The sequence below is a fragment of the Bos indicus genome, chromosome 19, assembly GCF_029378745.1.
Source record: "Bos indicus isolate NIAB-ARS_2022 breed Sahiwal x Tharparkar chromosome 19, NIAB-ARS_B.indTharparkar_mat_pri_1.0, whole genome shotgun sequence".
In the NCBI taxonomy this organism is placed as follows: Eukaryota; Metazoa; Chordata; class Mammalia; order Artiodactyla; family Bovidae; genus Bos; species Bos indicus.
Window position 1 is genome coordinate 13,391,771 of NC_091778.1, and position 13,646 is coordinate 13,405,416.

At 34.8% G+C, this 13,646-nt stretch overlaps 1 protein-coding gene across 1 annotated transcript in view; it reads right to left on the reverse strand.

Moving 5' to 3' along the window:
* Positions 1 to 13,646, reverse strand: part of BCAS3 (BCAS3 microtubule associated cell migration factor) — a 586,026-nt gene that overhangs the window by 415,659 nt on the left and 156,721 nt on the right. The window contains exon 14 of the mRNA XM_070774269.1: positions 9,025 to 9,195. Within this exon, the coding sequence (XP_070630370.1) occupies positions 9,025 to 9,195 (171 nt within the window). The remainder of the gene's footprint in view (positions 1 to 9,024; positions 9,196 to 13,646) is intronic.

Consider the following 13,646-nt stretch of genomic DNA (forward strand, 5'->3'; position numbering starts at 1 on the left):
TGTATATGCATGGGTTCATTTTCACATTTTCTACTCTTTTCCATTGGTCTACATATCTATCTTTATGCCAGTATCACATCATCTTAATTACTATTGCTTTGTAATATGATTTGAAGTGAGGCAGTGTTTTTTTTTTTCGGAGAAGGCAATGGCACCCCACTCCAGTACTTTTGCCTAGAAAATCCCACGGACAGAGGAGCCTGGTAGGCTGCAGTCCATGGGGTCGGTAGAGTCGGACACAACTGAGCGACTTCACTTTCACTTTTCACTTTCATGAATTGGAGAAGGAAATGGCAACCCACTCCAGTGTTCTTGCCTGGAGAATCCCAGGGACGGGGAAGCCTGGTGGGCTACGGTCTATGGGGTCGCACAGAGTCGGACACGAATGAAGCGACTTAGCAGCAGCAGCAGCAGTGTTTTTTTACCCCAAAATTGTTTCAGCTTTTCAGGGTCCCTTCAGATTCCATATGCATGGTTTTTCTCTATTACTACCACAAAATGTCATAGAGCCTTTGATAGGTACTGCATTTAATGTCACATTGGGTACTATGGATATTTTAAGAACATTAAGTCTTAAAATCCACAAGCATGAGATGTCTTTCCACTTTTCTATATCTGAAAGATGCCTTTCACGTCTTTTAACAACATATTATAGTTTTTAGTGTGTAAGTCTCTCATTTCCTTGGTTAAGTTTATCCCTAAGAGTTTGCTTTCTTAAAAAAAAAAGACAAAATTGAGAAACCCTTAACTAGATTAACAAAAACAAGAGAGAAAATTCAAATAGCTAAAATTAGAAATGAAAGAGGAGCCATTAAAACTGATGTCACAGACATAAAATGGATTATAAGATATTTCTATGAGGCCCTCATTGCCCTGATACCAAAAGACAAAAAGAAAACCACAAATCAATATCCCTGAAGAATAATGATGCAATCACCTAAAAGAAAATGGGATCAAACCAAATTCAACATATTAAAAGGATTATACACCAAGAAAAGTGAGGTTTATACTTGGAATGCAAGGATGGTTCAACATACAAAAATCAATCAATGTAATACACACCACATTAACAAACTGAAAAATAAAAACCACATGATGATTTCAATCAGTGCGGAAAAAGCATCTGACAAAATTCAACCACTTTCATGACAAATCACTCAACAAACTAGGAATACTGGGAAATTACCATGTTTAGTAATATAATAAGTTACATATACAGAGTCCACAGTTAACATTATACAAAATGGGGCAAGACTAGAAGTTTTTCCTCTAAGATTACTAAAAAGGCAAGGACGTCCTCTCTCAGCACTACTGTTCAACACAGTACTGTGAGGTCTAGTCATAGCAACCAACTCAAGAGAGAGGGGGGAAGAAAGGGAAAGAAATACAAGGCATACAAATGGTTAAAGAAACCTCCCTCTCTAGATTACACACATACACACACAAAATTCAACAAAGTTGCAGGATACAAAATGAACACTCTTAATTTTATGGCAAAACCAATACAATATTGTAAAGTAATTAGCCTTCAATTAAAATAAATAAATTTATATTAAAAAAATAAAATCTAAAAAAAATTAAGAATTTTTAAAAATCAGCTTTTTTCTATATATTAACAAACACTAATTTAAAAAAAAAGGAACTAAGAAAACAATCTCATTTGCTATACCACCAGATTTATCAAATTTGTTAATATTTCCAAAGAACCAGTATTGATTTTCCCGATCATTTCACTGCTATTTTGTTGACTGTTGGTCATATTTCTATTATTTACTTCATTTGTCTTACTTTCATTACAATTTTCTGTTTTTAAACTCTCTTGATGGAGAACTAAGGTTATTAATTTAGGACCATTTTTCAAGTTATAATTTTCCCATTAAGGAATAATATAGCTTGAGATTCTTTTATACCATAATTTCATTCTATTACTGATTTCCATGCTTTAGATTTGCTTTATGGCCAATCATATGGCCTATCTTGGAGAACATTCCAGATATTCTTGAAAAGAATGTGAAGTCTGTAGGTTGGGGGATGGGGAGTCTCAGATCATTTTGGTTGATAGTGCTAATCAAGTCGTTAAATCTACCAATCTCTTAAAATTTCTATATAGTTTTTCCATCAATTATGGAAAGCACAGTATTTAAATCCCAAACTATAAATGTTGGCTAGAACCTCTTCTTTCAGTCTGTCGGATCTGGCTCGTGTTTGTTGCCCTATGTTGCCACGTGTTTATCATTTTATCTACCTATTACAGTGACTCTCTCATCATTATAAAATGTCCTTCTTTTTCTCTGCAGTATTCCTTGACTTAAAATCTTTTATCGGATATTAATATAACCACTCCAATTCTGTTACCGTTACTGTTTGCATGGTACATTTCTTACAACCTTTTACTTCAGTCAATTATGTTTCTGAATCTAAAGTGATTCTGGTGGGACAATCACTCTCTTTTAACTGGAGTCCATTTATAGTTAATACAATTACACAGATAATTGGATTTAGGTCTGCCATTTTCCACTTACTTTTATGTCTCAGGTGTTTGTTGCTCTGATCCTCTTCCTTTGTATTAAATAATTATTCCTAATGTTTACTATTTTTATCTTCTGTTGATTTGGGGGGAGCAATTTCTTAGTGATTTGCTATACAGGTTGTAAGGCGCTTTATAGAAAACAGGATTACAGGTTAATTTCAGACTTAATTTTGATAAATTACAGCTCCTTGCTCCAATATAGCTCCATTTCTTTTCCCACTCCTTTGAGATACTCCTGTCTTGTCAATTACCAACTAAGAAACATCGTATTCCCTAAAACAGTCTTCCAATTATATACATACATATGTTGGTGTGTTTGCTGCTGTCCCAGAGGTCTCTGAGACTCTCTACATGTCCTCAATTCTTCCTCTCTATTCTTTTTGAATGGGCCCCAAACTGAGATTGCAAACCCGGGCTACGAGAGCACACATTATCCTATTCATCACCTACCAAGTCTAATGAAAACACTATTGGACTTCGGTTTTAACCTTCTATTCCAAATCAAGTAAATCCATCCTCTAAAAGGGAACTGCTTGTTTATATGGCTTACTCTGCTCTGCTTAAACTACCACACTCACCAAGCCCCTGGCAGATGTAGATAAGAGAAATGTGAATTTATGTTTATCACTTCTTTCTTAGCTTTCTGATCAATTTCTAGAGCCCTCCCCCCCCTCAAATAGTTACTTTTGAAACTTCTGTCCATAATGTACTTATTATCTGGGAAAAAGGGACTGTGAGAACAGAGGGGTAGGGAGATATTATTTAATGGGTACAGATAATGAAAAATTCTGGACATGGATGATAATGATGATTATTCACCATTGTGAATGTACTTAATACCACTGAATTGTAAACTTAAAAAAAGGCTAAATGGCAAATTTTACATTATATATATTTTCCCACAAGTGGGGGGCAACATGCATTACAAATTATTTCTCTCATCTCTCTTTTCCATTCTTCCATTCAATTTTCAAAAATGTTAGAGAGGAACACAAGAAAAAGAAGTCTTACAGGAGCAGTCTCCAGGAAAGTGCTAAATATACTAAGGATTTGCTTTAGGATACATGGCATATTCATAGAGTTGTGCAACCATTATGACAATCAAATTAGAACATTTTTATCACCTAAAAGAAACTTCATACCATTAACAGTCACTCTGCAACCCCCTGTTTTCTTCAAACTCCCAGCCCTAGGCAAACAATCTACTTTCTCTTTCTATAGATTTGCCTGTTCTGGACATTTCATATAAATAGACTCATACAAATATGTATTCTTTTGCAACTGGCTTCTGTCACTAAGCACAATATTCTCAAGGTTCATTCATTTTGTCGCATTAATACTTTACTTCTTTTTACTGCTAAGTAATATTACATTGTATGTCTATGTCACATTCTATTTACCCATCCATTGATCAGTTAAAGTACATTTATCTGGGTTGCTCCTATTTTCTAGCTATATGAATAATACTGCTATAAACATTCATGTACAAATTTTTACACAAACATGTATTTTCATTTTTCTTGGTTATATACCTCCTAAGAGCAGTTCTCTTAGGAGACAAATGCCCAAATGGTAACTCTTTTCCAAAGCAGCTGTACTGTGTTACGTCCCCACAGCAGTGTGCCAGGGCTCTCATTTCTGCTCACTGGCCAGTGGTATATTATTTCCAGAAAGATGTCTATTCAAATCCTTTGCTCATTTTAAAATAAGGCTATTTATCTTTTTATTATCCAGCTATAGGAGTTCTTTCAATATTCTGAAAACACACACAAATGAATGCAGGTAAAAACAAATGGTGAGAGCTAAATATGCTCAGAAGCCTAGTTAACAGTAAGGTGTCATTGTCAATAACCTGGTTCTGACATTTTATGACCGCTATGTAAGATGTCACAGTTTGGGAGAACTTGGAGGAAACTGGGGGAAGAGCACATGGATATATCTGCAACTTACTGTGAGTCTACAATTATTTCAAAATTAAAAGTTAAAAATGTAGAGCATACCACAAGATTTTTAATTTCTCTCGTACTGATAGATGACAAGTGGTATCTTGGTACAGTTTTGTCTTTCTCTGATAACAAGTTAAATCTATAGATTTTATACCAGTGGTATATACTTTTTTCTGTGAAATATTTTGTCCTTGCCCATTTTTCTACGTCAAACCAATCTCTTATAAGAGCCTCTTATCTTTCATGTATTATAACTCTGTACCCTCTCTTTGCAATACAATTAGTATTGAGTACTCTATTTGATGGTGCTAACACAGAAGCCATCGAGCAAAAGGGCTCATTAATCTTGGTGAGTACCAAAACCTCCTAAAAATATATAGACTTCTTTGAATCTTCCCTGTATGAGCTTCACAAATATAACAACCACCAGATACTTTTGAAAAGATTGTCTCCACTGCATCATCACCTTGCCTAAAATATCACACTAATACCAAAGATATCCCAAATCAGTTGTCCTAAGACTTCATTTTCACTCACTATCTAAACAGGCTAAAATCCTGTGAGTAACAATTCAATATTATTAAAGCAAAGCACTTTAATTGATACAAGGTGGATAAGGCTTTACCATATGAACAAAAAGAGAGACAAACACCACAGGAACCACTAAATTATTATGAACTACACTTGTATTTACACTCAGGGCAAGAATAGCTCTAATTTATGTCATCATTCTGGAGTATTTTTCTTTGATTAGAGACTTTGCCACCTGCTAACTTAAATTATGTTACTTTATAAAGGCAAATTATACTGCTTATGCTTTTAAATAAAACATGGAAGTAACATAGACAAAATGGACAGTCAACCAAATCTATTCCTCTTTAGTGCAGTTACCATACAGTGATCCTGCCACCATCAAATAATACTAATCAATTCACCATCAGAAGGATGGTGAAACAAATTTTATATACTATCCCTGTAAACATGAAAATATCTTTACTGAAGTCTCAATGGATTTAAATAGCAAAAGTGAACATAATGTCAGCTTTATTTCCTAAGATGGAGATGGACAAGGAAAAAACACTACAGTTAAGGTCAAACATCAGTGGGAAAGGGCTTAAAGTGATAAACCCATGACATTAACCACTGCAGTCTTTTTAATACAATCCAGCATAACTTAAAAACAGCTCTGTACTCCAACTGAACTATTTATCAGAGACAAAAATGTCTTCTTGACAAAAAACAGATTCATGTTAATAAAAGAAAGCAGTATTATACTGAAGAAATCTTATTGCTTTAAAAAAACACTTATGATTCCTTAAAAATGTACATAGCAACTTCTCATTTATTTCCTGTCTTTTAATAGAATTTTTAAATCAAGCAAAATTTCAGAATATAAGTAGGAATGGAAAGAGATTATGCTCTGAACAAATGATAGAAAAGATAAAATTTCTCAGGTTGAGCAACACTTTCAATTTTTTAACTTTTAAAAGCTAACATTTTATTATTCTTATTTCCTAATGAACTACTTCAGTTGTTTCCAATGTTAACAATGCACTTCTCACAGAAAAAATAAACTTTCATATAATCTACAATCCATTTCCATATTCCAAATGTGAGAATTCCAATTGAAAGTTATGAAGAGTTAACAAAGAACTAGGGGGGGGAACAAACCACATTTGAAAACACAAGACCTAAGGCTATGCTTTTTGTATAAATTAAATTCTCTTTACTCATTATATAAATTAATGAGTTATAGCTCTATTTCATCAAAAATAATAGGAGATAACAGTTTCAACTTTTAAATCACCACACATCAGTCTGTCAACAAATGCTAGATGTTTAACATACTTAGGTATACCCGCCAAACTAGACAATATTGAGGAGGGTTGTTACTACTTAGTAAATGTGGGTGGCCTTGGAGGTGAATTAATTAAGAATCAAAGGACAAAAGAAAATATTTGTTAACACTCATAAAACACTAAGCGTTTAAATATTTAATTCCAATTTAAAAAGAGAACATCTGTATGTGTCTGTCAACTCGAGCTAATTAACACAACGTTAAAAAAAAAGTCATTACAGTCAACTGAAAAGTTTGCTAGCACTTCATTAAAAAGATTTTTAAACAGGAATACAAGCCTGTAACATATCTGGTTAACCACAAAGTTAAGATGGGAAAGGCAGAGAATTATATTATTCATATTTCAAATAAAATATAATAGCCAAATTCAATAATAGCCAGAATTTTAAAGATTTTTTTCTTTTCACTGCAGCACAGTCTGTATTTTTTTGAAACGCCACTTGATCTTACTACAGGAATTAGTATATGAGTACAGGCCAAATGTAATCTCTCATCAAGATGCAGAACCATATATACTGGAAGCAGATTTCTAAAAAAAAATGCAATATTTAGGATTAATATTCTAATGGATCACATAATTATGTTCTGAAAACAGAATTAAATATAAGTTCTATGTTTATATTTAATATTTAAATAAATATAAATTGAAATAATTTGTATTTCCAAATCTTGCTCTACTCCTATCTCATTCTAGTAATCAATTTTAGATTGTGTATTTACAGCAAAGATCACAAGCCATTAAAATTACCTTCCTTTAAGAAATGTATTTTAAAATCCATAACTATGATTCAAAAGATAATAATTTATGAGTGCATGGGGAGAAAAACAAAACCAAACTGGTTTATTTCTAGCAAGACTTACAGAAGCATAGCGTATTTTTCCATGTTTATAATCACTCTTAAATTTTTCTAAACCTAGACTGTAAAAATCTGTTTTATATGAACATATAAGATCTATTTTTAATCTGAACATACTCTATGTTTTATCTGAACATATAATAAGTTATTACCATTTACGTATTCTAATATACTCTTTGAGATTTTGTGTTTTTTTTGTATTTGTCAGGAAGTATCGGTAATAAAATTTGTAATAAAATTCATTATTGTCATTTATAACCACCACGTGCACGCATGCTAAGTCACTTCAGTTGTGTCTGACTTTTTGCCACACTGTGAACTGTAGCCTGTCAGGCTTCCCTGTCCATGGAATTCTCCAGGCAAGAATAATGGAGTGGGTTCCATGCCCTCCTCCAAGAGAACTTCCCAACTCAGGGATCGAACCCACATCTCTTGGGTCTCCTGCATTGGCAGGTGGGTTCTTTACCACTAGCACCACCTGGGAACTGTAATTGGTTATAATTAGACTGATTCAGCTTATACAAAGTGTCGTTTAAAAAAAAAGAAACAGTATTGAACAGTATAAAAGAGATATATAATTATTTATTTATGGAACAGATGTCCTGATGAGATAACAGGAGAATTCTAAGGAACCTCAATTTTAACTTCAGGTTTGATATAACAGGTTTTAACATGTTACTTCCCAGGTGGCTCAGTGATAGAGAATCTGTCTGCCAAGGAGGAGACGCAAGTTTGATCCCTAGGTCGGGAAGATCCCCAAGATAAGGAAATGGCAACCCTCTCCAGTATTCTTGCCTAGGAAATTCCACAGACAGAGGAGCCAGGCAGGCTACAGTCCATGGGGTCACAAGAGTCAGACACGACTTAGCAACTAACAGCAACATCATTTTTTAAAAGGTTCTATGCCAATTATAGTGGGCTTCCCAAGTGGCTCACCGGTAAAGAATCTGCCTGCTAATGCAGGAGACATGGGTACAATTCCTAGGTCCAGAAGATCCCCTAGAGGAGGAAATGGCAACCCACTCCAGTATTCTTGCCTGGAGAATCCCATGGACAGAGGAGCCTGGTGAGCTACAGTCCACAGGGTTGCAAAAAGTAGGACACGACTTAGTGACTGAACAATAACAATAATGCCACTTATGGGGCTTCCTCGATGGTGCTAGTGGTAAAGAATCTGCCTGCCAATGCAGGAGACATGGGTACAATTCCTAGGTCCAGAAGATCCCCTAGAGGAGGAAATGGCAACCCACTCCAGTATTCTTGCCTGGAGAATCCCATGGACAGAGGAGCCTGGTGAGCTACAGTCCACAGGGTTGCAAAAAGTAGGACACGACTTAGTGACTGAACAATAACAATAATGCCACTTATGGGGCTTCCTCGATGGTGCTAGTGGTAAAGAATCTGCCTGCCAATGCAGGAGACATAAGAGACGTGGGTTAGAGTCCTGTGTTGGGAAGATCCCCTGGAGAAGAAAATAGCAACCCACTCTAATATTCCTGGCTGGAGACTCCCGAGACTCCCATGGACAAAGGAACCTGGAAGGCTACCTAGGGTTGCAAAGAGACAGACATGACTGAAGTAACTTAGCACACACACATGCCATTTATAATTATTACAAAATATTGGCTATATTCTCTGTTGTACAATAATTACTCATCATTTTTTGAAAAAAACAAACAAAATTCTAACCTGAAATAACCTTAAATTTCTACAATTCCAAATTAACACATCTCTGAGGCCAAACACACTTTGTATGATCTTGATCCCAAATGATATTCTTAATTGCTCCATCCTCTGCACAAAATGAACATTACAGGCATCACAAACTCTTACCTGGCCCTCTCCAACTGTTTCAGTGTCAATTACTGTGATGATTCCTGGGACCAGAGGACTCCGCCGTGAATTACTATGGATGGCAACATCATCTTCCGTCACACCTGAAGGGAGCGTGCCCGTCAGCTGGGTCACCACTTTCCCAACCATTGTCAAGCCAGTTTTCAGTGTCTAAACAATGAAAGGTAAATGTATCATTTTGCATCAATACTTGGATTCTAAATAGAAATATGTGTTTTGATAATTCAGATTAAATTCTTTATTTTCTAATAAGCTCATATGTAGCAGTGCACTGTCACAGAAATTGTCTGACTTTTTACACAATCTTAAATTTTAGTTAGAAAATTAGCACTAGGTTGAGTAAATGGTATCAGTAGGTACCCCCAAGTCAGCATGGTGAGAATTAGGCCATAGGTAAATAATTACAGAGTTTGTTTCACATGAGAATACAATTCTATTTTTATTAAAAATATTTTTTCGCTCTCCTCAGTGCATGTAACTTAAAATATGTGAAATATTAAGAAATAGGAACTATGTGATATTCTATTTTTTTTAACTGTATACACCTAATTTTCAGTCTACTTTTTAGCATAAAAAAGACTAAGCTACAGATAGAATCCATACGTGAAAACGACTTTCTCATTTAAATCTATAACATGATGCTATATAATACTGTACATCAAGATTTGGTATGTAGGTAATGCAGACTCCATCTAAGATACTTCAATTACTACATGAATGAAATGTCATAAAATTAGTTAAAAGGGTTCTTTTCTCTCCAGAAACAGAAAACAATTTAATGCAATATTTCTAATATATTATTTCAATTAAAGACATGTTTCATAATTAATTTTAGTTCCATTTCATTCAAAACAAATAGATAAAAAAACTAACTCATCTGTATGTTTTCTTTTATGTGAATTTCATCTGATTATTCTCATAACCATTAACAAACAATCATGTTAAGTAACGGGAGTTTTTCTTATTCTCTGAAAGGAAAGAAAGCAAAAACAAAGAGAAAGCTGTATGATTCATACACATTAAATCTAACCATTAAAGCCAAAATAAACTGTCCAGTCTACATGGACATATCAAAAATTATGTACAATATAACAGACACATCCTCATTATTGTGAGGAAAAGTTTTTATTAAGATACTTTAAATTAATCTTCAATAATGTGACTTGCTCTTTTAAAATAATTATGCACCTATATTCTGACATATGCTGCATCTAAATTTTAAGAAGTATATTGCTTCCACAGCATATCAAATATTAATTTACAAATTATAGGCAAAGAAGGTTGTTTATAAAGGCCTAAATATAATTTAAGCAACAATAAGATGGAACTTAAAAAAAGGAAATGCACATAATATATGTATATTTTACTGTAGCTATTAATATATTCCATGGAACCTTTATTATGAACTCGAATTGGTCAAGGCTCTTTAACAAAGATGTAGATAGGTTTCCTCAAACACCTGAAATACCTCGGGTTTATAGAAGAGAAAACTGAGGCTACAGAAGTTAGGGAAAATGGCAGTTCAAACAGCCAGTCAATAACAAAGCCAGAACTCAAAACCAGGACTTGCTCCAAACCACTATCCAGTAATGCCCTGTAATCTCTTCCTGATACTACTTGTGATCTCACACTTGATGAATTCAGAACACAAATGTATACCGGGAAGGAAAAAAGGAAAAATAAAGACTCTCACAGTGTTTCCTAATAAATACTTAAATAAAATGACCAGCAAAGCCATTTGCAGAATTCAAGCAAAATGATATAACTTACAGCTGACTGAAACCAAGAAAAAGCCACAAATCAATTGTAACAGTTTTGTTTAGTGCTAAAAACTCAAACTGCAGTGATTAGAAAACACATCGGTGTTCTTCAATTAGCAGCCAAACATTTGCTTCAATAATTCACAAGAAATGACTTACACCAAGTCTGTTAGAGTGTTGTCCAGAAAGCCTCCAGAGGATCAACAAAACCAGGCGCCACAGTGTTTCGATGTCAAAGGCCGCCAGGAAGCCTGATTAACCTCTGAGATGCCTCGGCCGATGGCCTCGCTCCATTAATGCTAATGGAGATGCTCCCACTTCAAGGGAGCTATCCCCTTTATCAAAGGAATGCCTTTCAGGTTTAAGGTCTTGGATTGTATATACTCCCCATTTGCCCTTGAGCTTATTATTTCATGCTCTTATACCAGTGAAAAGGAATAAAACTAAAATAACTGGAGCACACAGAAAGGGGGAAGTAATGTACCCAAAGCAACCACAAGATAAAGGGAACAGTTAATACAAGAGAACTGGGGGAAAAAAACTCCAGAAAGAGGGGGAAAACAAAGTAGTACGTTCCGTAGTCAAAGGTGAATAAAGTATTACAGGAGGAGTTAATGATGTTTCTCACCCCCCAAAAAAACTCAGGCCTACTGGTGGTACCTTATTAGTGGACCAAAATCTAAAGCCCAAACTTAACAGCCTCAGATCTGTACTTTGTATAGTAAGTGACAGGACAGTACTCTCATAGCTCATTAACTTTCAAAATAAGGCCTTAGGGTGTAGAAGAGGGGTACTGAAAGCTTTCCACATGAGTAAGGACCTTTACCTTGGGGAGAAGTTTGTTTCCATGTTAGAATCACACGTACCAATGAGCACTACTGTCCTCACAATCTGAAGAATATTACAAGAATACTCACAGAACTAATCTGGACTGTAAAGCGCTGAACCTAAGACTATAATGTATGTGTCAGATAATCTACTGTGACCAAAACTTCAAATGAACATGGTACTGATTCTGTTCTACTGCACAGAGATTTGCCAAAGGTCACTAGTCATCTTTAACCTTTCTCAGGCCGTATCAGTTGTCCTCCTTACCCATTAGGGCTAATGGTGCTGCTCTCACAAAAGCTGTTAGTTGTCCTAAGAAGTTATCAGATAACAGAGAAAGCAGAGGCATTTTTATTAAATCAATTCACCACGCTGGGTTTAAAACACATTAAAAGGAAAACTCAAATAGGACGGTTGCAGGGTAACTAGAAATATATGGACCAAGATTTAATAAATGTTTCAAAATAATCCAATTTGAACAATTTCAATATTAAAATTTTTCTTTCAACATGACCTCAGAGAATTTATTATTATTATATTCTTTATAAGGAAAGTCAAATAAATTATTTGGAAGGATGAATTTTAAGTGCTATTTAAAAACCCAGGGAGGGAAAAAAAATATTATTTCCTTGAAAACAATCCAAGCACATATACAATTAATACAATTTATATTTACATTTGTAATATGAGACATCAAAAAGAACTAAAAGTTTAATAACTAACCCTTCTATATAACAAAGAGGTAACCTCTATGAAGCCACATTAAGAAGCTGTCGTCAGAGAGAAAAATATCAATGACTACTTTTGTCAGAGAAAGTGACTTAGTATTTTCTTAAGGAGCACATACACCACGGCTTTTAAATATTTTTTCATGTTACAGCTCAACAAATATCATATTACCTAGAAATTATTCAAATGGTAAGAATAATAATAATAAATTTTATTTTCTATTTTCAATATGATAGGCTAGGTAAATCAGATCAATCCTACCAATGAGAACAAGTAGGAAAACTAGAGTTTTTTTTTTTTTTTACTCTGCTTGAAGGTACTGAATATTTAACAAAACAGTGATGAGTTATCAGGTCCAAATCCAACAGAACAGGGAAATGCAGCTGTGTGAGCTGGTATTTAGGCCTAAATGCACTGGATAATGGGCTTCCCCAGTGGCTCAGCACCAAAGAATCCACCTGCAATGCAGGAGACACAAGGGACGCAAGTTCCATCCTTGAGTAGGCAAGATCCCTTGGAGGAGGGCATGACAACCCACTCCAGTATTCTTGCCAGGAGAATTCCATGGACAGAGGAGCCTGGCGGGCTACAGTCCACGGACTCTCAAGAGTCGGACATGACTGAGTGACTCAACAACAACAACTAAGACTGAGCAGTGCTTCTGACAGACCTGTGGTGGGACCTAGGCTATCATGTCCTGCTTTCCCTGCATGCTTCATGGTGAAATATAAAGGGACACACAACAGAAATAAGAGTGAACCTGTACTAATCAGGATCCCACAGCTATTTCAGGTGACCTCTATTTAAATAATTTAAGTACTTTCAATCCATGAAATTGGATAAAGATGATCCAAGCCTGAGAGCGTCACAGAACTCTGATATCATCTCAAACTAAAAACTTTTTCTAAAGATCTTTTAAATATATTTTAGCAAACAAAGAGTCAAGACATCATAAATGAGAACTAAGAGAAAAAGTAAACAACAAAAACACAACAAAAATGGAGCCAGATAATGGAATGATCAGAAACAGAGCGTGTTTACTGTGTTTAAACAGTTTGGCAATTTGACAAAAATTGAATTCATGAGAACGAAAGACTATCAGTATTTACTAAAATGTTTTATCAATACACACATGTTCGATTTCATCAACCCCTTTTGGTACATAGATTGAGGTAATTTTTATCATTTTCTCCTTTATTATGTTAATGTGGCAATGAGACCCACTGATTCTGAGTAATAAACCAGTCTTATATTGTGGAATTATCCCAAATGAATTGTGACACA